The sequence below is a fragment of the Rhipicephalus sanguineus genome, chromosome 3 (assembly GCF_013339695.2).
Source record: "Rhipicephalus sanguineus isolate Rsan-2018 chromosome 3, BIME_Rsan_1.4, whole genome shotgun sequence".
NCBI classification, from domain to species: domain Eukaryota; kingdom Metazoa; phylum Arthropoda; class Arachnida; order Ixodida; family Ixodidae; genus Rhipicephalus; species Rhipicephalus sanguineus.
The window spans coordinates 162075355-162101124 of record NC_051178.1 but is presented as its reverse complement, the minus strand read 5'-3'; the positions used below and the strand labels follow the sequence as shown (position 1 = coordinate 162101124).

General features: G+C 45.8%; 2 protein-coding genes across 2 annotated transcripts; both read right to left on the bottom strand.

The window, feature by feature from the left end:
* Positions 1-4141: 4141 nt before the first annotated feature.
* LOC119387603 (cuticle protein 10.9) lies at positions 4142-7522 on the bottom strand. Its single transcript, XM_037655041.2, has 3 exons — positions 7424-7522; positions 5304-5456; positions 4142-4480 (listed from the first exon to the last, which is right to left on the bottom strand). The coding sequence occupies exons 1-3, from the start codon at positions 7433-7435 to the stop codon at positions 4145-4147; spliced, it is 501 nt and encodes a 166-aa protein (XP_037510969.1). The 5' UTR covers positions 7436-7522; the 3' UTR covers positions 4142-4144.
* A 7488-nt stretch (positions 7523-15010) lies between these two features.
* LOC119387604 (cuticle protein 10.9) lies at positions 15011-22052 on the bottom strand. Its single transcript, XM_049413580.1, has 3 exons — positions 21961-22052; positions 20569-20643; positions 15011-15293 (listed from the first exon to the last, which is right to left on the bottom strand). The coding sequence occupies exons 1-3, from the start codon at positions 21970-21972 to the stop codon at positions 15039-15041; spliced, it is 342 nt and encodes a 113-aa protein (XP_049269537.1). The 5' UTR covers positions 21973-22052; the 3' UTR covers positions 15011-15038.
* Between the last annotated feature and the right edge of the window lie 3718 nt (positions 22053-25770).

Genomic DNA, 25770 nt, shown 5'->3' with positions numbered 1-25770 from the left:
TTTAAGATGTATTCGCTCGTGAGTACATAACAGTCGATACGTTATTCACTTCAGCACACACATATGATGGGTGTCATATGAGACTGCGCATAATAAGTACGACATGTGTTATACAAATGAAAGTTCGGTATTTCTTAGTGCTTGTCAGCAATGCGGCTGTCTTGTAAGAAACGTGTTAACGCTTTTAAAGCTTGCGTCTGTGAAACTCTAGTTGGCCACGGGCCCAGAAGTTTCCTCAAGCTAAATGGTCTGCGGTCTAATGCCAAGAGTTCCGATTTAAGACGGCGTCGCGGCGTGTCATGATGTGGACAGTCTATGAGAAGGTGACATACGTCTTCATCTATAAATCCACATTCGCATTCGGGAGTTTCAGCTCTACCAATTCTGTGCAAAAAATGTTTTGTGTATGCGGTGCCTAGCCTCAATCGGTGAATAAGAGTTTACATACTTCTATCTAATGCTATCGTAATTTTGAATTCAATGAATGGATCGATGTGATATAAATCACAGCTCTTTGTACTTTGGTCAAACCAAGCAGTTTTGCTCATTCTGAAAGTTGTAGCCTTTATAAGACCACGCAATTCAATTTTCGAAAGTGGTAAAGAAATAGTAATATCTTTACGATGTGCTTGTCGTGCCGCTTCATCGGCAGCTGTGTTTCCAGGAATGTTGCAATGGCCAGGTATCCATTGGAATTTGATTTCATGTTGTGCCTTGCTTGCTTTGGTGAGCTCTTTCAGCGTTTCGTATGTCATGCTATCACTAATTACTGTCGTGTTTGTACTCGAGAGTGATCTTAATGCGGCCTGTGAGTCGCTGAAAAGTACCCATTTTCTCGCGTCTGCTGCCGAGTTTATAAACTTTATAGCATACAGAATAGCGAAAAGCTCTGCTGTAGTAGATGACGTCATACGACATAATTTAAATGATTCCTGAATATTGAGCTGTGGTATGATAAATGCCGATGTTGAAGACGTTGTGATACTTGAGCCATCTGTGTAAACCTGTATGTACCCTGGATACCGCATGTGTATCTGATAAAGCGCTAGTTGTTGAGCAGCTTGGATGAACATGTCTCTCTTTCTGATAATGCCATCTGCTGAGAATTCAATGCTTGGTATTGCAAGTAGCCATGGAGGATAGTCCATTTCAGAGCTCCAAATTTCATTTCTTGGTAATATATGTACATTACTCTGTATTTCTGCATGAGCATTGCTTTTATCCCTTCGTAAAATCTCCAGTGCCAAGGGGTGGTCCTTGTGTTGCGTCTGTAAGCGAAAAAAATGGCGGCATGTTTCGATTGTTCTCATGACTGGAAAGGGTGCTTGTCGAGTCTCAGCTATGACAAGGCTGCTGGAAGTCGCTCGTGGAACACCTAGGCAGACGCGCAGTCCCCTAGCTAATAGTCTTTGAAGTCGCTCCTCTGAAGTGCGGGAAAGGCCGTGTAAGACTGCTGCAGAATATGCAACTTTTTGGTCGTATTAACGCATTGTGAACAGCGAGCATGGATGATACAGATCCGCCCCATGATGTCCCAGCAATTCTGCGGAGTATATTCACTAGCATATTCACCTCGTTTTCGAGTTTCTTTATGTGAGGTGCCCATGATAGCTGCCTATCAAGTATTACTCCGAGAAACCGATGCTGTGTCACAGTCATTAGTGGTTCGCCTTCTAAACTGAGATTGAAGTTTTTTAACTTCTTACGGGTGAAGGGCAATACAGCTGTCTTTGCGTGCGACAGAACCATTCCTCTTTCTTTTAAAAAGTTGTTAATAATATTTATGCCGTCTTGCAATGCAATCTGAATTAACCGCACGTCCGTGCCAGATGCCCAAATGCACACATCATCTGCATACAAGGAGTATTTCAACCTAGAAGGCAGTCTTTTAGCTAAATCAGCCATAACACAGCTGAAAAGAAAAGGGCTGAGTACGCTTCCTTGTGGCACTCCCTGTCTGACATCGTGTTCTGCACTCTTTCCTTCGCTCGTCTGAATGAATATTTTGCGACCTGATAAAAATTCATTGGGGATTGTGCGTATAGGCAAAGTGGAAATTTTGGAGCCCGTAATATCTGTTTTTTTTTCGTCTGCTCTCTCTTTCAGAATCATTCATTTCTCCTGGATTGTTATATGATGAATGATACAGCGTTGTTTTTGGAATAGTTGAGTTTACAGCACAATTTTGAAGCTCAAAACCGTGAGCTAGCAGTAGAAGTAAACTTTTGTCGAGGAAAGTCAAAAGTAAAAGCTAGAAATCAGACGTGCGTTCTAGAACGAACGCAAATTTTATTATGGTAGATACTAAGAGAAGTTCTGTACGAATAGTCATTTCTCTGTTCGCAAGTTGCGTTACATTCAGCGAGTGCGCAATTACCCTGTTGATATAAGTATTTATGCAAATTCCAAGCCTGATACTTTGTATATTATTAGTGAACCTCAGCAGTGAACGCTTTGAGCAACGTTGAAGTATAAATGTGAAACTTCTGAAAGACAAAACTTAAAGTCCGACGCTACACAGGAGGAAAGAATCAGGCCAGGAATTCGGAGCGGCTTCAACGTGGTTAATTACGGCATTTAGGTATTGCTAAATATTTCGCATTTCTTTGTCAGTTCTTTGCTGATGTGCCAAAAAAGAAGCGCCTACACAAGCTCTCACGGTGTTGATTGACCTTGACAAACCAAGAAGGGCACGCGCCCAGGACTGGCGAATATATCATACTTGTTTCGCGATCATTTTAATCTGGACTTTGAATAAAAAGTTACATCTGGAATAAGCTACAACTCTTGAAAGCTTTGTTGGCCAGTGGTCATTAGCTATTGTACAATGCAGTGAAACGTAGCTGCAATGCACCGGTCTTTATGGTTAACATCATTTCGCCTATATGTACGAAATCTGACGCGGTGCAGCACTTAAAACTGAGATTTTAACCTGGCAGAGACCAGCTGTCTTAGATACCAGATCTTACACCGCCAATATAATAGACCGTCTATTGTTTAAAAAAGCAGGGAACACAAGTATATGCTTAAATAATACTATGATGTTTATTGCGTAATAAATAAATAGGCGATAGACAGTACAACACATTTTACAAGCAGAGACAACACAAAGGACAACACGTAGCATATCCACGCACAGTTAGAGACACCTTTCGAAAGCCAAATGAGAAACCCCGACGACTCAAAATGAACAGAGAGATCTGGCTTCCTGTGGCCCGAAACACCTTGTTCAGCGAGTCTAACATCCTCGACGCACAACCATCACAGACAAAATCACGCAAGCAAAACACAGTGTTCCCCCCTTCGCTTGAACACAAAGAAATGGACACTATGACAAAACGTCGCACGATGACACGTTGCCTAAGCATTTTGAGTCCTACAAAGCGGCATAAGGACCCAAAGAAGCATTGAGCGCGAGATGGTTGAAGCGATAAAGGCAGCGGAAGAAGTACAGGAACAATAGCCACATTAAGTACGTTACAGTGAACGGGGACAGATGAAAACATCGAGAAAGAAATTTTGCTTCACGGGAGACGCTAGGACCGCCTTCGCCCCCTCACCACCGAAGCCCGCTGTCCGCGTCTGTGTTACGTAGGAACTGAAATATTTCTGCCGAGGTCGTTTCTGAAGTCGTGAAGTCGCGGTGACGCACGGGTTACTGTCGATTTTATCACTCCATACCGTAGCTCCGGGTAGTGTAAACCACTTCCTTCAGGAGTCTGCGTGTCTCACGACTGGGCAAGGTCGCCATCTTTCTGTTTTCCCCTTCTATGTTTTGAACGACACAAAACAGTTTGCAGACAAGGGACGTATATGTCACTGCTGTAGATGAGGTACGCTACGGAGCAAGTACTGCTCTTTGTCCTCACTAAAGTGTGACACACTGTACTTTTCGCATCTTGGCAGACAGGCGCAGGTTTTCACGTTTAGGCGCACCACAGCTAAAACCTTGTCTAGATCGTGGCAGCATTGAGCATTTCTACCGTTGAGTAATCAAACCATTGCTATCGAAAACAAGCTTCATCGCGCCGATGGGAAATCTGGTCAGTTATAAGATCACCTTCTTCTTCACATACTCTGTACTGGACAAGCCAGAATGACTGCATCCCACGTGCTCCACGGCTACTCAGTGTAGGATCGGCGCTCAATATTTGCCGTAGTATCCCGGATGAACGGCGTAGGTGGGAGCCAGGATGGCGGCCGCCGCCTTGACGTGGTGCTTGTCGACCACGGCGACGGGCTTGGCATCGAACACGGCTCCGCCAGTCTCGCCGGGGGCGGTGCCGGGCTCATTCGTGGAGATGGTGGCGCGGAAGCCTCCAGCATCGGCAACGTAGTTCACTTGGCGGTAGATGCCGTTAGCGTCGGTGTAGCCGTACGAGCCCTTCTTCTGGTTGGCCGAGTCACTGCTCTCCTGGCGAGTAAGCCTGGTGCCAAACTCGTCCACGGTGTCGTAGCCGAACTCATACGGCTGCGGGGGCTGCAGAGATGAGCGCAGAAAAGAGGTGCTTTACTCACAAGAGCCACATCATTTTAGTGAACCGTTCGAAAATATTGTTAGGCATTATTCGCTGCCTGATAAACTGGCGCACGCTTGAGGGCAGCGAAGGCAGTGCTCGTAGTAGGGAGTGTTGACACTCACGCAAGGAAATGATCAATGTGCGGTGGAACAAAGTGGAAGTAAAGAATATGGCTGTTTCTGCTTAGTGAAATAGCTAGCCATTTTTGTGCTGTTGAACAGCGCCCGTCCTCGTGTCACTTTCCTACGTTATGTGTTCGCGCTCTTTTTTCCACGTTTGAGTAATGTAACAGCTAGCCCGCCTGTCGCCGCTTGCTCAGTTAACATATCGTTGGACTTCACTGTTATTGAGCTACAGTGAACTAAAGTTGAGCAGTGGGAGAGTTGGCGAATGGCATCGATGATGATGGTATATCCGCTGAAAAGTTTTGTTTACTGTCTACTGGCACGCGCTTCAACTCTGACAGGATCGCAATGGCAGACAATAAAGGCATGTTTCAAAGGGGCCGAATTTAAGGGAAGATGCCTTCCATCATTGTATTGAGCGTATGGCGCACTTAAACATTGCAGCCGTTATGAGGGGCAGTCAATTTTACGCCAACACTTTTTTATTTATACAGGACATCACCCCGCAACTTTAGCAAAGCTCTTGCAAAACTCGGTGACACGACATGTCAGTGGTAGCTCAGTCATCTTTCTGGTAACAGTTTCAGACAGTGACTTGTACAGACACTGTACAGACAGTGACTTGTTCAGACACTGTACAGAAAAATGGTTCACTCACGTAGACAGGTTCGGCAGCGACGGCTTTGATGACAGCAGGAGCAGCTATAAGGCCTCCACTGTAGCCGAATGCACCACCGCCATAGTGGCCTGCGCCGGCACCGTAGTGTGTGGCCAAACACGAAGCGTATCCCACCAGGATGGCGAAGGTCACCTGTAAAGACAATCACATGTTACGTCATAGATTCTTCTTACAAGTTTAGACATTAGAGAGCATTGATCGATACGGCATTTGCTATTCCGCGCCCCCAATAGGGAAAGCGGTTATCTTTCTTTTCTAGCGCTGGTTGTACCCTTTTACTACTAATAATAATATCTGGGGTTTAACGTCCCAAAACCACGATATGATTATGCGAGACGCCGTAGTGGAGGGCTTCGGAAATTTCGACCACCTGGAATTCGTTGACGTGCGCATAAATCTAAGTACACGGGCCTCTCAAACATTTTCGTCTCCATCGGAAATGCAGCCACCGCTGCCGGGATTCGATCCCGCGACCTTCAGGTCAGCAGTCGAGCGCCATAGTGCTATCTTACTGTTCCCGGACATGTTAAACCATTGAGTTTAATATATAATCCTTCACTTCACTGCATACTCAAAAGATATGGCCATTTGCATAGTTTTCTCAATTATGACAAAGAGTGGCAATCGAAGTTTCATGTCACGGTTTCATTGAAGAAAGCATCCTATGCAAGAGAACGGGATACATTTTGTTCTTTATCCCCTACAGTGTAGTGGGCGATGCTCGCTTGAAAGCAACACATTTTGTGTGAAATAGAAGCACGAACAGCTTTAGCGCTATCACCAGCTTTCGGATTGTTGATATAGACATTTTATCGCGTTGGAAGCAAACTAAAGGTCTTGCAGATTTTTGCGAATGCCGCCATATATAGGTACAGTGATTCTTTGCAACGTCGCAGCGCCCCCTGTTGCAAGAATCAAGCAGTTTGCTCCATGATGTAGTTAAAGCAAGTCACACCAGTCCTCTAATCCGCATGCAATGTGCCAAGAAAATCAAATATATTGCTGGCTTAACCTCTCTAAACCTCACAGTCTAACATTATTCGTAAGAAATCCAAGTTATTTTGTCTGCTTGGGGTTAATTAACGTGCGCCCAGTGAATGGATGACGAGCATTCTTTGAAACAACCCGCATTGAAATTCTCCCACCGAACCGGGACCGAACCTGAGACCTCGTTCACTGCAGCGCGATAAGAATGTGAACTATTTATCACGGATATTCGAATACTGTGTAGCACCTCCTAGACAATAGGAATATACAGGCGAAAGCGATATCTCAGGTGTACAAAAAACTTGGTTTTAGCAGCTTTCATCTAATTCAGAAACTCATCGACGCTAAGGCAAAGGTAGTGGTTAAAAAGTGCGATGAACTGTTCTGTGTATGTAGCTTAGTGAAGCACTGAACAGTGCGGTAAGAGCTATAATGCCCTGACATGAAGCTCTAAAACAGTCAGTAATATTTACTGTTTCTTCAACCTGCAACGCCATTCGTCTTTCGCTCTTCCCTGGAAGAGAGAAACTCAAAGAGGCGAGAATGAAGTATATCTCTGTAATTAACTTTATAATAGGCCTCAATGCAAAATATATGCGCAAGTTATCTGAACTAATAGGTTTGTAAGTGACTGTGACAAGTTAGGCGAATGACAACGCTCTTGCGACCGTCGGTACTCGCCGCCATCGCAGACGCTCCCTTCTTTTATACCTATTCCCCATTCAGGCTACTGATTACCGTCGCTCCTACCCAAACTCTTTTTTGAATAGTTCATATGAATTTATCAGAAACAAAAGCTTCTTAGTTGACGAACAGTTCGTCCTGGCACGGGATCCGAACCCAAGACCAATGTGTTTATGGGGCGGAAAGGACCACCGCCTTACCACCTCATAAAGGCATTGGTATTGGGTTTGAATCCCTGACAAGAACGAATTTCTTTCTGAGGAATCGTTATGGATTTATTTGTAGCTTTACTTTGCTACGAGTAGGCTGATTACCCTTTTCCCTTTCCTATAGTCCTCAGAATCTGAGCGAGCTCGTAGCGTTGGCGGGAGACCGCAACCTGCTCGCTGAGCGTCCGAAGCAGCGAGGTGTGTGCGCTGCGGACTTACCTGAGCGATCATTATTCCTGCGGAAGGAGATTAGTAAGCCCTGTGGCTGACGGTGAGGGACGGATAGCGAGCTGCAGTGGCGACTGACGACATGTTGCCGGTGGCGGGGCCTTCTTATACCCCCGGGCGTGCGGCCCGCGGTGCGTCCATTGTCCCAATTCCGAGGTCACGCGTTTCGCGTCTCCGGATCGTCCGTCCCCGCCTTCCGCCGGCCGCAAAGCGAATCGCCGGAAACCCAGCACCCTCTCCTTCGTCGGCACCGCACAGCGTGGGCAGTTGTTAAGAAAAACAAGTAAGTATCGAAAGAGACAGGGGAGACCGCAGAGTCATGAAGAACGCGGGGCGTTCAATGAAAGAATGCAAGAAAATAATAAGAGAGAGAACGAAAAGAAAAGTTACTGGAGAGTGAAAGGAGTAAAAGAAGATGATGAGGACGACGTGGTTGACGACGGCTGTCTCTTATTTTTTCTGTGTGTTTGTTAATCTTGTCTTCTCTCCATGGAAAGACAAGTGAGGTATTTCTCACCCTCCCCGCGTGAGAGATTTCCCTTTCCTTCACGCTAGTGAAGGTGCGTAGTTTGTGTAAGAGGCGGTGGGAGGTTAGAGTTTACATCAGTCAGCAACGACCTTTGTGTCGCAGCTTATGCATGGACAGGCGCGAGAAGGTGGCTCGCGTCCAGTCGGTCATACACAGGGCAGTGGCAGCTTTTTGATGCTGCTGATTGCCGCTGAGCGTTCGGACTATTGTGCGTGCAGAGCGTCGTGTAGTCAACGTAGCGCGCAAGGACATGCAGACGACTACGCTTCGATGGGCGTCATTCGCGGTGCTGCGTACGCACAGCCCGCGCAGGTCGTTCCGGCTGTCCGTAAGTTTAAAGAAGTTGAATATGGATCCAGTGCGGGACGTCATCTGGCGCTCGCTTGACTGACAGTCCCCTGCACGGGCGAAATGTGTGTCAGCGTAACGCGCTCAGTGCGCTTTTGTGGGTACGATGCTCGGGACGCTTTTTGGGCGACGGCCGCCGCTGCCGTATACTGCAGCGGCAGCTGCTGTATACTCCAAGCCGTGCGGAGGCGAGCCAAGGTTATTTCGGCGCTCGTCATACGTGTGACGGGTCGTGGAGGGACGGGCGACGTTGTTCCAGGCCTCGAGTAGACACTTGAATGATTAAAGAGGGCCCGAAGGAGCGCTCGTTGAAAGGAAAACGGAGCGAACCCGCTTGCGGGACCTAACAGGCATGCCCCGTACGCTGTTCACTGCTATGATTGAGTTGGCTTGAAGGCGAAACGAAAGCATGTTTGTGGTCGGACGTTGGACCGCTTAACAAGGAGAAACGGACTTTTGTGCTCAACCACTACGCCGGAAATCAAAAGCGCCGAATTTCTGGTGGAAGCCTATAGGCTGGCGGGCTAATTATAGTTGGTTGGTCGAGCGCGCGCATACGTAGTTACACTATATATATAAATCCATGGACAGCATGTCCTTATAGAACTCGGCGTCCTTTTTTTAGATCTTCTCTGGCGGCGTGCCAGACTATCAACGTCAAGGCGCACAGCGTGTGGTCAACCGACTCCTTGACGTCGGCTTTCACAAATATAAAGAAGCGTGGCAGACCTGTTCTAAATTGGAAGCATTCTTAGTTTAGGAAAATACGAAGCTTCAAGTGGCGTAACGCGCAGGTGATCTTTCGTAACCTCACTGTGGGAAGCGCTGTAGATTGTCCAAGTCAAATAGTGACAAGTGCTCGACTGTGCATTGTGTTCTTGTCAGAACGCCTCGTTAAAGTCCCCTAAACGCACATTAGTGACGTTTTTAAAATAACATGCATTGTCTAATCGAATGTGTCATCTCTCTTGCACGCACCACAACAAAAGTTGGTAAAGAATTGAAGATCTTCGAACACCGATAAAGTTTCGCGGATACGCGCCAAGGACAGTGAACGAAAGCGGAATACTAATAAGAGCGCGCGAGCCTGTACGGCATCAAACTATACTGTATGCTCAGAGTACCAGCTTGGGGCTTTTGGCTTCACGCTACGTAAAGCTGCTCGATAAGCAAGAGCAACCTTGTTTTGGCAAGCGGGAGTTGGCGGCACTCATGTAAACAAACTTCGAAGTCCGATCACTGCGGCACCTACGCTGTTGAAGTTATTGGGAACCTGGAGATCTATGAAACTGATGAGCATAAACGATTTAGAGCAGGGGGGGGGGGGGGTGGGATTCAACCATACTTCCTGTATCTTTGTGCATGCGTTTTTATGTGTGTGTGCATATATACACATGAAAAATTGAAAAATTTCGGGGGGTGAGAGGTTTAACCCCCCCCCCCCCCAATCCCACTCTGGCTACGGCAGTGAGACATATAGCCACTTGTGATGACGTGCTACCCGTTATGGCATTTGTTTCTCAGTGGAAATGAAATTCTAAGCGGGAGAAGATAAAAACTCGCGTGCCTGCATGTTGCAGGTACATCAGGGAGTAATCACTTTAAGAAGCTACTTCTACTACAACTGAACGATTAAGGGCAGCACCTGTGGCTGGCCACTGGAATTCGAACTATTGTGAGTGGGGTAGCTATATTGACTATAAAATAAATTGCATGATCATTACAATTCAAAGCTCACGGGAAACGTAGGCGACAACGTAGCATGTACAGTCGAACCCCGCAATAACGAAATCCCTCAACAACAAAATTCCCGCGACTACGAAATATTTGCTTGTGCCAGGCGAACGCCCATAGGATTCAATGCATTGCATATCGCTCAAATACGAAACGTTGCTGAACTGCAATCCCACAATAACGAATATTGACGCAACGTTTCCCGCACGTAACATACTCGCGCAAGGTCAGCGGAGAGCAAAATTCTCTGAACTGTCTCCGCTGTACGCTTAAGTTGCACAAAAAAGTAACCACATCAGGCATGCGTGGGCGCCGCCATCTTTGTTTACAAAATCGGCACGCTGTCGTAAGTACTCGCCGGCGCCGGAAGTCGTCATTGCCGCCATGTTGTTTAATTTTTACTTTTTTTATGTGCCGTCGCATCGACATAGGGTTGTTACTGGCACGTGACTACGCCTCGTGTACATGCAGCGATGCATCGTAACTCGCCACGGGGGTCTAGTGGTTATGGTATTCGACTGCTGACCCTAAGGTCGCGGGATCGAATCCCGGCCGCAGCGGCCGCATTTTCGATGGAGGCGAAAATGCTTGAGGCCCATGTGCTTTGATTTAGGTGCACGTTAAAGAACCCCAGGTGGTCAAAATTTCCAGAGCCCTCCACTACGGCGTCTCTCATAATCATATCGTGGTGTCGGGACGTTAAACCCAAACAATTTCTATTATAGTGATGCATCGTGTGCTGTGCGCAGTTGGTGCGGTGCTGCTTTTTCGCGAAGTGCTGCGTGTCGCAGTTCGAACCGCGTGGTGTGCAGCTACTGCAGCGGGGGAAAAAATGATTGGCAGCTTGCTTCGACGCATGGTCAACGCTTTCTACTCTCGGCAGCGAGGTTCCTGACAGCATCGGTGTCGATGTATTTATTTGCGCCGATGAAGATGTGATAGTGATAGTGATAGTGAACCAGGGCGTAAGCCACGCGTAGAAGCCTCCCAACCCACGACGTGGTCGACACGATTCGGACGTTCTTCGCAACTCACAACGATGATGTCGCAATGGACCACTTGCTACGCAGCGAAGAAATATGTATGCGTTTGCTGCATGGCAAAGGCCAAGCTAACAGACTTTTGGTAATAAACTTTGGTTTTGTGGTCATTTCCTTACTTGTATTGTGTTATTTCGCGATAATAAAGTTCTCGCCATAACGAAAATTTCCCGTTTCCCCGCCAACCTCGTTATTGCGGGGTTCGACTGTAGTTAGCATTTGCGTTTGCGTCATTCATCCAATGCAGCTCGAACAGCGCGACATGAAAGTACGCAATTATGCAACAATGTCACGAGGGATGCAGCATTTCAGACAACGGTTACGCAGCGAAGTGGCTGCTGACTTCAGTTTGTTACAGTTAAGTTCTAATCGCTAATGTCAGGCTACATCGGCTGGCTACTTACATACCTTGGTTCTCCTAAACAGTTTGCGGAAGCGATGTGCGCTCACGTGGCGATTCGCTAATACTGTTTTATTGCGATAGCAATTATATGGACAGTCTCGGCTGGATTTTGCCGTCGCCGTCGCCGTCATGCACCGTATATGTATAAGTATGTATATATCTATAAAGTCCCCACAGAAAAATTACTCAGAAAAATGCTTCCGAAGCGCGGAATCGAACCAGGGACCTCTTGTTCCGCAGCGAGCGGCGCTATCCACTACGCCACGAAACGCCGATCCTCCACGTAGCTAACGGCGAGCGTTATATACACACCATTTAGCGCTGGACGGACTCAGAGACAGCAGGCGATAATAAGCGTTTCTTCAATACCAGCGAGGTGGCGCTAGGAGCCCCACGGGCGCATTTAAAAGTCGTCGGCGAGCTCGCTCGCTTCTTCTTATATTTGCGCATGGGAGAAGCTTGCCCTTCCGCCGTCTGCTCGCGCGGTTTTCTCGTGGCGAGGGGTAGAGGAATGTTTCACCCTTTCACCGTGATGTACGCGCTCATGTTACGGCGCGTACGAATGTCACTCGAGCTCAGGGACGCCGCTAAACGAACAAACAGAAGATGAGCGCGAACTATCAAGTGTCACAGGTCGACACTTGAAGCACGCTAGTTTCCTTCGCTGCTTCGGCCGCCTTCGCTGCTTCGGCCGCCTGTTGCAAGGCGGCCGCCTTCGGCCGCCTTGCAACAGAAGCGCTGTTCAAACTGAGAGTATCCATTGGCGAGCCTCACTTCGTATAGCATTAGTTCCTTGCTATCGCATTCATTGCTTCGCCCTTGCGGCGAAACTGTGACTTTTTTCGATTAGTGAATTTGTGCAGCCATTTGCGCAGCTTTGCCCCCCGAATTAGGCATGTGCACGCAAACAACGCCATATAACAACCACCAAGCAGTCAGTAACAAAAACTACAAACGATCTAAACATCGGGGCGTATTCACGCAAAAATAAGAAAGTCCCTTAGGCTAGAATTTATTGTGAGGAACAACTATATCAAATTCTGGTGCTATAAAAAGAGAGAGATAAGAAAATGAGGGAAAGGCAAGGAGATGTTCTGGTGCTAGACACACAATCCCACCAGTGCCACGGAGAATCTTTGTGAATTCAGTCGTTGTTAAACTGGTGACCAGTGTAAAAACCGAACTTAGCACAAATTCAGGCAGAATATGTTACCTTCGTTAGCACACTTGATTGTGCTTGCTCAGCAAGTGAATAAATTTATTGAAGAACTAACAAATTAAGGCGATGCTTGAGTCCATTTTTACATATGAATTCCATAAATTTAGTGCCGAACGTTGACGATAAGCCCTTGCACTGCACGTAGAACTTCATGGGCTGTTTTGAAATGGAGTACACCGTAGCAACTTTTAATAAAATCGCGCGCGTCGACGCCAGGATGTGCTAATATCATCGCGAAGCAACGAGATCAGCGATACGACGACGAGTCTCACACCGACTTTCTGGACACATGATCGCGCAGATAATGCTGATGTGTATTCATATCTAAGCAAAGAGCGTAGCATACGCAGCTAACACGCGAGTGCTCGTTCTACGCTCGCACACCATCTAGGAAATCTCGGTAATTCTCGCCTACATTATGCGCTACTATGTCCAGAGGTCAACGCGCACTTAATATTCATAAAAAATTGCAACGGTGTAAAGCTGTGCTGGTATTCTTCAATGCGATGAAGGAAAGCCATCACAATGACGAGCCAGGAGTGTTTGTGTGTGTGTTTATAAATCCAGCGCTTTGTTTTTTTATTGTTTTTTGTACACGACGAAGAACACTTAAACAAGGGACGAGACAAAAAGACAGTAAGATACACTGAAAGCATTCCCACAAACAATGCGAACGATCGCTATAAGAGTTCCCGGTGAAGAAGCAGGCAATGAGCTGTTTCGAAAACGCTATAATTCCGCAAAAATTTTCAATATATAATCACATTTAATGCGTCAATACTTGTTACTCCTTTTGATTAAACATTACGCACGTTGCAACATTAGTCACGGAGTCAAAACGCTTAGCCTCTAAAGACGTTATATGTTCAGCGAAATGTAAATTTAGACGCAAGAACAACATTACAACACATACAAGGCACAAAAAAAAATCCCTGCCAATCCTTGACACGAAAACGACGTGGTGGCATGCAGGGGAGTGGCATTGTGAACATGGACAGACACAAGCATAAAGCTACGTGTTGCTGTACTTGTTGGCCTGGTGATGTAATTTTAATTAAATAAGCACGGGTGTAATGAATAGGAATAAGAATGTATAGAATGCACCCTACGCTCGCACATGTATAACCCAAGTGGCGTTATGCAAACTCTTTCCTCTTTAGCAATAAACTCAAGCTGCGTGCATATGAATAGGAACACACAAGCGATAACGAACGCGCACACATACCAAGCAGATGAAGATAGATGACAAATAAATACACCAACGCGTCACGTGCTTTACAAACATGGACAACACTACACAATGTCACAATAATACGAATACATAAAAATGCGCTTGTTTTGTTTTTGCGTTTTTGTGCATATTACGCATTTTGTATAATGTTCTTTTTTATTTCGGCGCCCGTCTTTTCGCCACGGCCCGTCTAGCACACGCAGTTGAACCTTGAAGCACAATTACGAAGCTTCAATTAATGTTCGTAAAGGTAATCTTTTGCATTTTTTTTAATATGAAGAAGGCTCGCCTATTGGTACCCGTAATAAAAGCTGCAAGAATGCTTGATAAAGAAATTAGTTATGAATGATTCTGCAGAAAAGGATGGATGCATTAGGTGCCGGAATGTTTCGTACAATATGTCATCTGGAAATAGCATCTGTGTTTTAAGCAATGATTAAGTATTTACATGGCTTACAACTACCAAGTGAAATATTTACGCGAAAGCTTGTCATCGGTAGTGGCAGTGTAGCATTTTCGTGTTTGGCAGTGTTTGTATTGGTGAAATACTGGGAAATTTTATGTCTTAGTATAATCCTAGTATATCGATCTCTTGGAAGGAATACTGTGATACTTCATGTTCAGAATAGTGTTACTACTTCGACTGTATTATGTGCCTGCACACTGGATGATTCACTGGGGCTCCAGTTTCGTAAAAATTGAAGCATTTTGAGCATGATATGGTAAATAAAAGTTTGGCATACATTTTCCAATAGTACTTTGGGTCTGCCAGAAGTTTGCGCAGGATAGTTTTATCTACGGCGCCAAATTTTTACCTTGATTGAAAGATAAGACCTTAAATGAAGAACGCATTTATCTGCAGATGTAAAAAAACTAAAATTGTTTTTGTTCAAAAATTTTGTTACAAACGACGCAAGTGAAGCTGCATCGTTTTGAGATCCGTGTGGAATGGTAATACAGCGAAGCTTTCTATATACGTACTGACACATCAAGCAGAAGGCAGGATAAGGCCGCAGGGGTTTGGAATGGTAACACGCCCCGTGTAATGTAAGTGGGCTATGGACAATATGAGTGCTTCTAAAGTGTGCTGCCAGAACCTAGTTTAGTGGGAGTAGGGTGAGTTGAAGTGCACGTCTGCGGGGGCACTGGCTGCTGTTCCGGGCTCGTTCGTGGTAACGGTGGCGCGGAATCCTCCGGCGTCGGCGACGTAATCGACTCGACGCGTGATGCCGTTGGCGTCCGTGTAGCCGTACGAGCCCGTACGCGAGTTGGTGGCGTCGCTGGTCTCCTCGTGGTAATGGTGGGCGCCCTCCACCGGGTTCACGCTGTCGTAGCTGAAGTGGTAGGGCTGCGGTGCCTGTGAGAGGGTTTCGGGAAAAACGGAGGCAGAACAAAACAATCACATTTTTTTGTGTAAGAGTGCGCTTGAATATGCGCGCATACATGGCGTGCGATTCGTAGAAAGTAACAGAACATAGATAGATAGATAGATAGATAGATAGATAGATAGATAGATAGATAGATAGATAGATAGATAGATAGATAGATAGATAGATAGATAGATAGATAGATAGATAGATAGATAGATAGATAGATAGATAGATAGATAGATAGATAGATAGAAGGAAGGAAGGAAGGAAGGAAGGAAGGAAGGAAGGAAGGAAGGAAGGAAGGAAAGGTGGGAAGGTTAACCAGACTGCGTAGACGGCAATTCTAGCGAGTAACACCAGAAAGCTAGAGAAAGGGAAGGAAGGAAAGACAATTTTGTTGCCAGATTTTGTACAATCGGTTACCCAACATATGAAGAGGAAGAGCGTGGAGAAAGAAAGTGCTCGGCTAACATCGGAACCTACGCTTATTGGCGGGAGCTGTGCACTCGGCGCTCGTTGCAACCACTTTTGTATAGCGAAATTACTGTCACTAAATATTAGGTCAGCTTATATTGCAGACATAGGTGTTCACTGCGAACAAATGTCTCAAGAAGACTCAGGCTTGCTTTAGGAAAACGTAGGTAGGCTGCACACGACGCACAAATTACGCATTCGCCAGAAGTTGTCGCCCTGACTCCATAAACTGAACGTCACTGTGCTTGTGCACATGACATAATCATTCATGGCTGATGTTAGGTTTGTATTTCGCGGCGACCTTGTGTGTTAAGACAGAAAATCACACAAGCTAAGAGTCATAGAAGACAGACACCGTTCCGTTGTGCACGCTGTTTTCACAACATGAAGCCCTGCCAACAAACTGAGGTTCCGACCGTTTTAAAGAACAAGCAAACCTGCGAGAAAAAAGCTTCTCTTTCGTTGCAGTGATGTGGCGTAATAATTTTTAAGCAGATAACCTTTACCCCCACCTTATTTTTCATGCTATTTGTCGAAAAATCATGAGCAGAAAGCACTCGTGCCTCACATTCAATCAGCGAATTTTACCTCTGATACTTTTATCATGCAAGTATTATGAGTTGCATTCTTACTTTCAGTGTGGCAAATTGGTTGCAGCAAATGGCCATAATACTTGACCACAGTGCTGTAGATATGTATCACAACTAGTTCACAACGTATCCGCAATCTGATTCTTTCTGACGCCATCAGAGATTGTGATTAGTTTAGAGCTAAGTAAGACTGCAGTAGAAATGTATAAATATTGCGTGGAATAATAAAATACGTAATTATTTAAATGCCGACACAACGAGAAAACTGTCGGCCCTTCCATCCTTCCCTCTGTCCCGTGAGACTATCCCCGTCCTAAAAAGATAAGTGGGTAACACAAATTAAATTTCTAATGGTCCAAAGGGAAGTGCCTTAATCACTGGGCTACACACCCATTTTCTTTTTCTTTATTTATCGTTAACCACAGGTCATGACAGTATAATCATGACACACCATATTCGTTTTATGTGCCTTGATGCGTCAAACACAGATATAACATCTTCACTGCCATCAGTCGTCGTATACACATCATGCACTTTGACAATAATTTCCATTAACTCAATGAACAGAGGGAACGGTATTATCACAGTGCCTATGTGCTAACAGACTCCGCCATACGGAATGCAGAGCAAAAGGTAACATCCACTAGCTGAACACTGCTTTCAAGGGGCTAAAAACGAATTTCATGGCCTACACACGCACATAGGGAGAATGTGAATGTATCTGAACCATATGAATGTGTTATACCCCCTGTGCAAAAGAAATGTAAAAGTAGAACACTTTCTGTGATGTCTTCGTTGAATTTCGTGGTAGTAGAATAAAGGCTCTCTCTAGGACAACATTTAAAAGCGACACGTATGTATACGGAGAGCGGCAAAAATTTAATTTTGCGAAAGTTTGATGTTATACGCGCGTTTCAGTGGTCGCGGCAATCACCTGCCTTGGGTCCATTCCTGAACAATGCTAGAAAGAGGAAAGTTGCCATGCCGATTGCATCCGAAGACAAAGGTCTAGAGAAGGCTGCAGTCTACAATAAATCTCTATACTTACGGGTCGCTTAGAAACTCCCGAGAGAGAGTTTGCAGGGAAATGTTTCTGAGAGGAACAGGTGCTGCCACTAAGATCGCTCTACTATAGGATGATGGTCACTCAAGTTTACGCCGCGGCACTCAGTAAATATGGCGTTTTTAGCATCGAAAGATTCTGATATATGCCCAACGTGATAACTTAGTTGCTGAGGTGCCGCGCTGCTCAGCTCAAGCACGGGAGTTTAAATCCAGGGCATAGCGCCGCATTTCGATGGGGGCAAAAATGAAAAAAAAAGAAAAAGAAAACACATATATGTGCATATATTTAAGTGTACGTTAAAGAATACCCGATGATCAAAATTACTCCAGAGTCCCGCATTATGGCGTGCTTCATAATCATACCGCCGTTTCGGAGCGTAAAACCTCAAAAATAATGTTTTTTATTTTATTTACCTAAGGGCCAATGAAAACATCCTCGACGGAATAACTCTGAGTTGGGCACGAAACGAGAAATGGGCTCTTACGTCTCACACTACAATTTTATTTATTTATTTATTTTTTGCGTACCGAATATGCCAGTGCAGTGAGCCAGACCGGTACAAGAGGCAGGCGTAGTGTTGCTTTTTCTTTTCATGCCCTCAAGCGTCACATATTAACTGTAACGTGTCTGCGCATTATCTTTCCTCAAGTCTTGAGTAAAAAGAAAGGCTTCCTTGTAGAGCTACGAAGACGATGGCGCCTTGCACGAAAGAAGAAGTCCTTCGTTACAAAAATAAAGTACGGGCACACGACTGTTGCGGCACGAGCGAAAACGGAATGAACTAGGAGGGCCTATTCATGGATCGCTAATGAAACACCGTAACAGTACCGAGGATTTCCGCATCATGAAATAGCTAAGTACAAGAAAGCAGAGAATGTACTGAGTTCCTTTTTTTCGTTTTTCTGTGATGTCGTAACGGATGAAAGAAGCGTTCAAGGTGTACTGCGCAGTGCAGTGTCTCCAAAGTGGTATTTGGGCTTGAGTCAGCCCGGGAAATAGACCGAAGCAGAAACTGACGCTTTGTGGTGTCACATAAAGCGTACCTGCCTACGATGCCATTATGTGATTAAACGTGACATTAGAGTGAGAATTTTATTACACGATTTTTTGTGAAACCTAAGTGGATTTTCGAGTTCCTTTGCAAGAATTGAGTGATTGTTGAATTAACATACCGAGGACTCGGCAGGTTTTTTTATTTTTTAAGGGAAAATTTCGTGTCAATACGAAACAAGAAGGGCGACAGCTTTACCTTAGTTTTTATATTCGGTAATAGTAAATAGTTGGCAAATAAAAGATGAAATATATGAAGCGTGAAAACTGAGAAGCATTTTTTAATCCCTCGTGCGATGCAGCAGGCTCGAAATACAACTCATCCCTCTTTATAAAGATATCATGATGAATTTTATATGAAACTTATAACAATTTACCTATTGTATGCTTAGTTTAGCACCGTACCCCTCGGGGCATGAAATTTACGTTCGGTAGCCACCGTATACTTCATGAAAAATCTACACTACTGAGCATAAAGAAAGGTATGTTCCAGTTGCTGTTCCCTCGTTCTGGTTTAACGATTTTGAAAGATACGACTGCGTAATATATTGAATTAGGACAGTGGGCTTCCCATTGACGCTTTTCTTGCATGCCCTAAAACGCGTTGCCTGGAAAAAGATGGATGAGTATTGCCAGAAACATTCCCATCGACAAAACTAAGCCGAATTTACGGAAGTGTCGCGCTTGCTCCTACTTCTTCATTTGCACAAATGAAGGCGTTTGTTACTCGACCTACGGTGTGATAAACCCTGGCACGAAGATAATTTTCACTCGTTTGTCTTTATGGGGCGCACCACGCGTGTTTTCCTGACTCCTCTGCGGCACTCCTACGCGTCTTCACAGAGGAATAAGACGAAGTGGATGCGTTGGCGTAACGTTAAGCGGACATTGTATTTAGCATGACGCCGCAAAAATGCGAGACTCAACCTCCGAGCGAGCGCCTCTTCTGCACGGTGTGCCCAAAATCAACGAACTAGTGTAAGGATTACAGCTGTTTGACTCTCTCGAAATTAAGATGGGAAGTTATACAGAAGTTATTGTCCATGACGAATAGTAGCGTCTGGGTTCAATCAATTATCTGTGGTATACGTGTTCCCAGGCATAATAGCCGCCCAGAGCACAGACTGCGCAAATAAACCCCATTGCTGCTGTATTAATTCACGGCCCCATCTGGTTTGACAGATAACTGCGTAGGTTGCAAAGACTACAATGACAGACCGAAGTATTTCGTTAGTGATTATGTTCTCAGGTTAAGAAACAGATCAGCCTGCACGCAAATCTATAGTCGGGTACAACGTTTTGAAGGCAGCGGCATTTACCCCTCAAAGGTGGATGCGCACACGCCAGAACCAGTGAGCCTGCGTATTAGGTTGACGTCATAAGCCCCGCGGCTTATGACGTCAGCGTGCTACATTGATGAGTGCTGCATTGATGGTATTTCATCATGTCTTAGAAGGATGACTTTCTGTGCGCAAGCCAGTCTATGTGCAGTGCAACAACTCTTGCGCCAGTCTATCCCCGCAAGTATTGCACTCGTACATGCGTAGTCGCCGTTTCTTCAAATATGCAAGACCTACCGGACCTCATAGTCACGCAGGAATGCGATAGGCGAGAGCTCGAGCTGGGAGTGCCCGTATTTCGTGCCGTTTAACGCGACTAAAAGTTTAAAGGAATTCGCTTGGGTGCGTAACGCTAACCGGTTTCACTCTCTGCATCTTTCGTCGTTGAAGTCCATTGTTCTAAGCCCGCGCTGCCGTCCCGTTCCGCAACTGCGGTGGGTCGTTACACGTTTTATGGCGGTGCAATGTTTCTCGCACTCTTGGAGTCGGGCAGGTCGCCCCATGCCTCCTCACGCAGTGGCTAGAGAATACTTTCAGAAACCGTTCAATACCCTGGCATCGGCAGTATATCCCTAGGTAGTCCGAGCCTCACTTCTTTATTCTGTGCTGTTTCTCGGCACCTCGTAACACGTGCGGAACGGTTTCACCGTCGGTTACTTTACGGGGTTATACTGGAAACCGTGACTGCATTGTTCTGGTGGCAAGGTGTTTAGCGAGCCGCCAGCAATGTGGTTACCTCAACGTAGCCGCCGCCGCCGCCGCCTGGGTAGACCAGCACTTGAGACATGGCGCAGGCGATGACGGCCAGGAAAATGAGCTGCAAGAAAAGAGAAACACACACAACGGTGAGGCGGCTTGGGTTGACATTCTTTCTTCGAAAGGTAATCATGCACACACAGAGGTATCTTGGAATGCGTTAATTTCAAATAATGCGAGAATTATTAGATTGCCAGTTTCTTCTAGTTTTGAAAGCGTGGTGTGCGCTGTTGTGTTCTAGCATACAGTTAAAGTTGGGACGTGTTTTTAGGACAATGTGAAAAGTCACGAAGACGAAATTCAGTTTGAGCTGGGGGAAATTTTTTTCGTGCATCATCAGGTCCACATTATTGAGAAAGTAAGCGCTTAAGGGGAGCATATGTTGTCCACAATACCGGGAACCCAAGAATACTGTCTTGTCTCAAGACATATTTTCGGTTTAAACGTAGCAACAACCTCCCTCGCGAAACCTTTTGTCCTAGTCATAGTTATTACTCAACTATTTCTCCTCGCACTTGTCGAGGTGGACAGAGAGACACAAACATCACGGGGTCAAGGCACGCAAGATTGAGGCGACCATTGTGAGTAGCAGTGTGGACGTGAACTTACTACCCATGAAATGTCATTTCCCTTCCTGCACAATACTATGCGTCAAGCTGCTGGCGAGAGAGTGTGCTGCTGCGAGTGTGCTAAAAGCCTGGTTAAGAATTTTAATCGAAAACGAAGCTTAAAGAAAGTACCCACATGAATATATAATATAGCCCTATTAGGTGCGTGCCGCTGTACAAATATTTTCAATAGGTCAGGTCTCCCCTCAAATCCACGCACAAATCTTTGTTGCGTTGCAAGAGGTGTCGCGCGATGTTGAGCACAGCCTCTAAAACTTTCCGGACCGATCTAGTTACTCTGGCTCGGGGATTCCATAAAGATGCGGTTGTGTCACAAGGCTAACAAAGGGCGCCTTTAAAGCGCAGATCCCTGCAATCGCTTTCTTGTCATTACCAATGTCGTCCTATAAAACAATAAGCAATATTAATCTTAATTAATTAACAGACACAATTTCGTTAGTCCTCTTGGATTCCAACCAACGTTACTGGAATACAAAGGGTAAAGGCTGTTCACGGTGCGGGTGGCTTTTGAGAGCGGACGATTATGAGGTGACTCCCCAGGTATACACCGAAGCGGGCGGTCTTCAGCGTTTGTTTCCCTGCTACCAGGACGTTTGGGATCGTCGCACGCAGAACTAGGCCTGCAGAACCAATTTCCGGAAGAAGAATCCACGCCGACGATGCTCCGACAGTGTGCGCGCGTTGTCGATAATCCGGGGGGAATCGCCGTCGAGTATCCGGGTGTTGGCGCCGTGCCACTGGGGACTCACCTTGGCGAGCATCTTTTGCCGCTGTGCTTCGACGCTGCTTCAGCTGTTTGTTATTACTCGGTCTGACCAAACCGCGGTCGCACAATAGAGTGACAGCGTCCCTCCCCGACGTCCGCTTATATATACGGCTTCGATCCAGGTCCCAATTGATTATGGCCCTCCCCCGATATCAATGGGGGTAATCTGGATCCACCCAGCGAGGGCCGGCAGTGAGAATGTAGCGAGGGATCTTCTTTCCTCCACTGTTGGTCCTCGCGGCTGGCTACCGGCGAGCGTTAAGTTATTCTGAAGGCATATGCGGGTTGGCATCCTAGAAAGATAGTGTTTCGGAAAGGTCGCTCTCCTGCCTTCATGAAAACGAAATCCTCCGCCACGCGGGTTCAAAACGATGCCGATGCGAGAGCCCTCGCGGTTGCCGCTGGGATTTCGACGCCTTTCTCGCCCCTAGAACGCTTGGCATTGTGCTTGTTATTTTATTCCCCCATCCTCCTCTACTTACTTCCCCGCTGGCATTTCCTGTGGAGTACGAACTAACAGACACACTCACTGGTCGTAGAGAGATGAGCGAGATAGCTCGCTCTCCGGAACAACGCTGGTGGACCACCCGGGACATATTTTTTTTTCCTCCCTGTTTGTTCACTTTGTTGCTCCTTCTCTGCTGCGCGTGTTTGGTGTCTGTTTCGAAGAGCTGATATACGCTCGGCCTGCATGGCTTCCGTTTTGTCTCAGCAGGTCGTGTTTTATTTGTCGTGCCAATGATACTTTGTTGCGATTCCTCCCCGGACACCGTTTTCCTTTCGCTCCGGCGGGTCCCTCCTTTCTCTGGCGGGTTTATTAAATTTCGTGAAGTATCGATGCGCAATCGCAGTGTGCCAAGGCGAAGAAGGTGTGACGTGTACTGGAAAAGTTTTACAGCGAGGCACAATACCTCCCATTCGTGCATAGAAATTTCCAGCTGGGTACAGGTAAACAGAATATATAGGTTAATCCGCCACGCGCTTTCATAACGCTCAGGATAGAAATCGCTGAAAGTGGTAGTAAGGGAATATAGCCTACTGCTCAGAGACAATATGAATACTATAGTTCACCGAGAGGTTCTTACTCCAACATAAATTGTCAGAATTACTTCCAATGAGCGCCAGGAACTCCGAAGAAAAATCTATTTGGGCAATCCATGCTCATGCCATTCCAAGGAATAAAAGAGCATAATTTGATATACGGGAGCTACAGAACACGAGAAAAAGAACGTGATTGCAAAGGTGCGCTAGCAATTTTAATTTCTTTTCTCGATCGTCAATGAACGAAAACATCCTACTTGCGATGTTCAAGCAAATCCTAGCACAGGTCGCTGGCAGGACTTGAGTCCCTTCAGTCCTCAGAGATGGTGATTTGTCTTCTTGATATCGAGCACAACTATATTCACACTAATGAGACATAAAAGAGAAATGCTTTTGCAGGTTACAAAATACAGTTCATTCTTTTTGTATTGTCTTGACTTGCCTTGCCTGTCCCTGAAACGGTTATGCGTGTTTGATTGTTCCGCCTGGGTGCTACATCAGCTTCATCTTGGTTTCTTTGTTACAAGGTCTCTGTTTAATAAAAGCAGCTGCCTACGTGGCAATGTGTCACGTGTATTAGTACATGGCAGACCTGCAACATACTATGCCCGTTATATTGAGAGCATAGAAATCCCGGCTGTTCCAACAAGAGAGCTAGAATGAAAACTGATGTGTAGCATGTTTACGACCTCATCATTACTGCGATCCCCATGTCGATGCTGTAGTCGCTGTATGTCAAGAACGCTTACCAACATTGGAGAGTTTCTACGAACAGAAAAATATTTCATGCGAATCAACAAATAAGGTAGCTGAATGAAATCAGTCGATGTGTTAAGGGTTTCTTATTCCAGGAGCTTGCTGGTATCATACGTCAAAATACATCTAAGAACATTACCAGCTATTTTGCGCTTGCAATGGAGTGTATTCCATGTAGAGCTGGTCGTATAGGGTAGCTATCCCAAAGAATTGGGGCGCACGTTTCTCCGGTTCCACGCGAATGAGTGCACTTGCTGTGTGCTATCGAATCGGATATGAAAACTAATCTATAGGATCACAACGTCGATTCTATGTGTATGTGGCAATTGCGTTTCTTTGTGTGCTGGCAAATACTGTTAGTCATGCAGGTGCGCAGGCACGCACACCGAAGCGTTGGATGAAAAGTCATAAAGGCAGAAACACAGAAAAAGCCTTGTTTTAGCAGTGATGCAATCGCGCATCCAGACGTGATCACGTAAACGACGGTTTATATCTTCCACGTTAAGTTCGATTCCGTTTACTTGCGATATACAACTAAGAGCACACGTGCAGACAAATGATGCCATGGAGCAAGCCCAAGTGCCACGAAGACTATCGTACGATTCCTTTTATGCACTTCTGCAGTCAGCACTTGAAAGGAGGTAAAGTTAATCTTCAATTGATGCTTATCACTTCAGCTGCCTAGGACATATTTGAACTCCAAAATGCGTCTCTAGTAGAAATAGTGTTCATAACTGATGGGTCATGCCTTCTCAAGGCTACGCCTCAGCTCTCGAAGGCGCCGCGGCATGGGGTCTTCGCATATTCGATCACTCGCTTGGACTTCCTTAACATGCGTCGATATCTCACTTATGCGAGCATTCTCGCGTTCGGAGCCCCATTCGAAATGTGGCGCGGCGGCTTGGTTTAGAATACGCGACCTTGTCTCTGGCGACGCGGCATTCGCAGCCACTGCGCCACTGCTCGCAGGGTCGGCAGAAGTGACGATTTCAAGCGTGCGTGAAAAACGTATGGCAGTGCCCCAGAAAGCGTTTACCCGTGGGTTACCGTTTTGTGTACAAGCGCGTGCCCCCTTTTAGAGGACGTTTGATCAAATAATTCTCAGCACGTTCTTACAAAAGCCAGTTATTCGTTAGGCGCCAGCCTTTATCGTGGTTGCATCTGTGGGAGGCTGAGTAAGGCCCATGGCCTGGCGAAATCACATTCCCGCAGGTAAGGGCATTGGGCTATCCTCCTCGCCTCCGAGAAACAACCTTTGTCACTGAGCTTCTGGAGAAGGTGCCGTGCTTCTGCCAGCGCTTCCGATGTCGTAACGGGAGATTGTTACGATACGGAGCGTAACACCAAGTACTGTATGGTTGCTCAAAGAATAAACTGATCTGGCATAGAATGGACGCCGCAAATATAGGAGCGTTATTGGGGTGTTTCGTTGATATCTTTCTGGAGGCAAAGAAAAGAAAACTTAATCCTCTGACGACCTCGCCCAACGTTATAAATTTTCGACAGGGCTGCAAAGTTATGTGCAGTAAGCTAGCACGCCAGTTCATCGATAAACAAAATAGCACCGAGGGAGAAATGCTTCATGCTTTCTACCTTGGCATGCTTCTACCTGTGGATGATGTTATCGTGTTATGGTTCTCTATAGAGGCAGAGATGCAAAACGAGTCGTATCACCCAAGACTGTTTAGTGCGTTTGAATATGCAGAAAGGGAGTAATACCTAATTTCCTCCGAGAGCATAAACTCTAGAAGAGAATATTCGGCCTTTCAAGTCGTCAGCAATGTTTCCTGCGTTTGAAAATGAAAGTGTGATAGGTAACAACCACAAGAAAGCCACGAAAACCATATTTAGCCTTAATTTCCATGGTCGTCTGTTAGAAGTTTCAATAATGGCGCAACAAGTATAATTCATCACCTACAGTGCGTTTCCAAACCGTAAGTCAACCAAAAATATCACACGTAATTATCTGAATTAATTTCACTGCTTCGAACAAGAA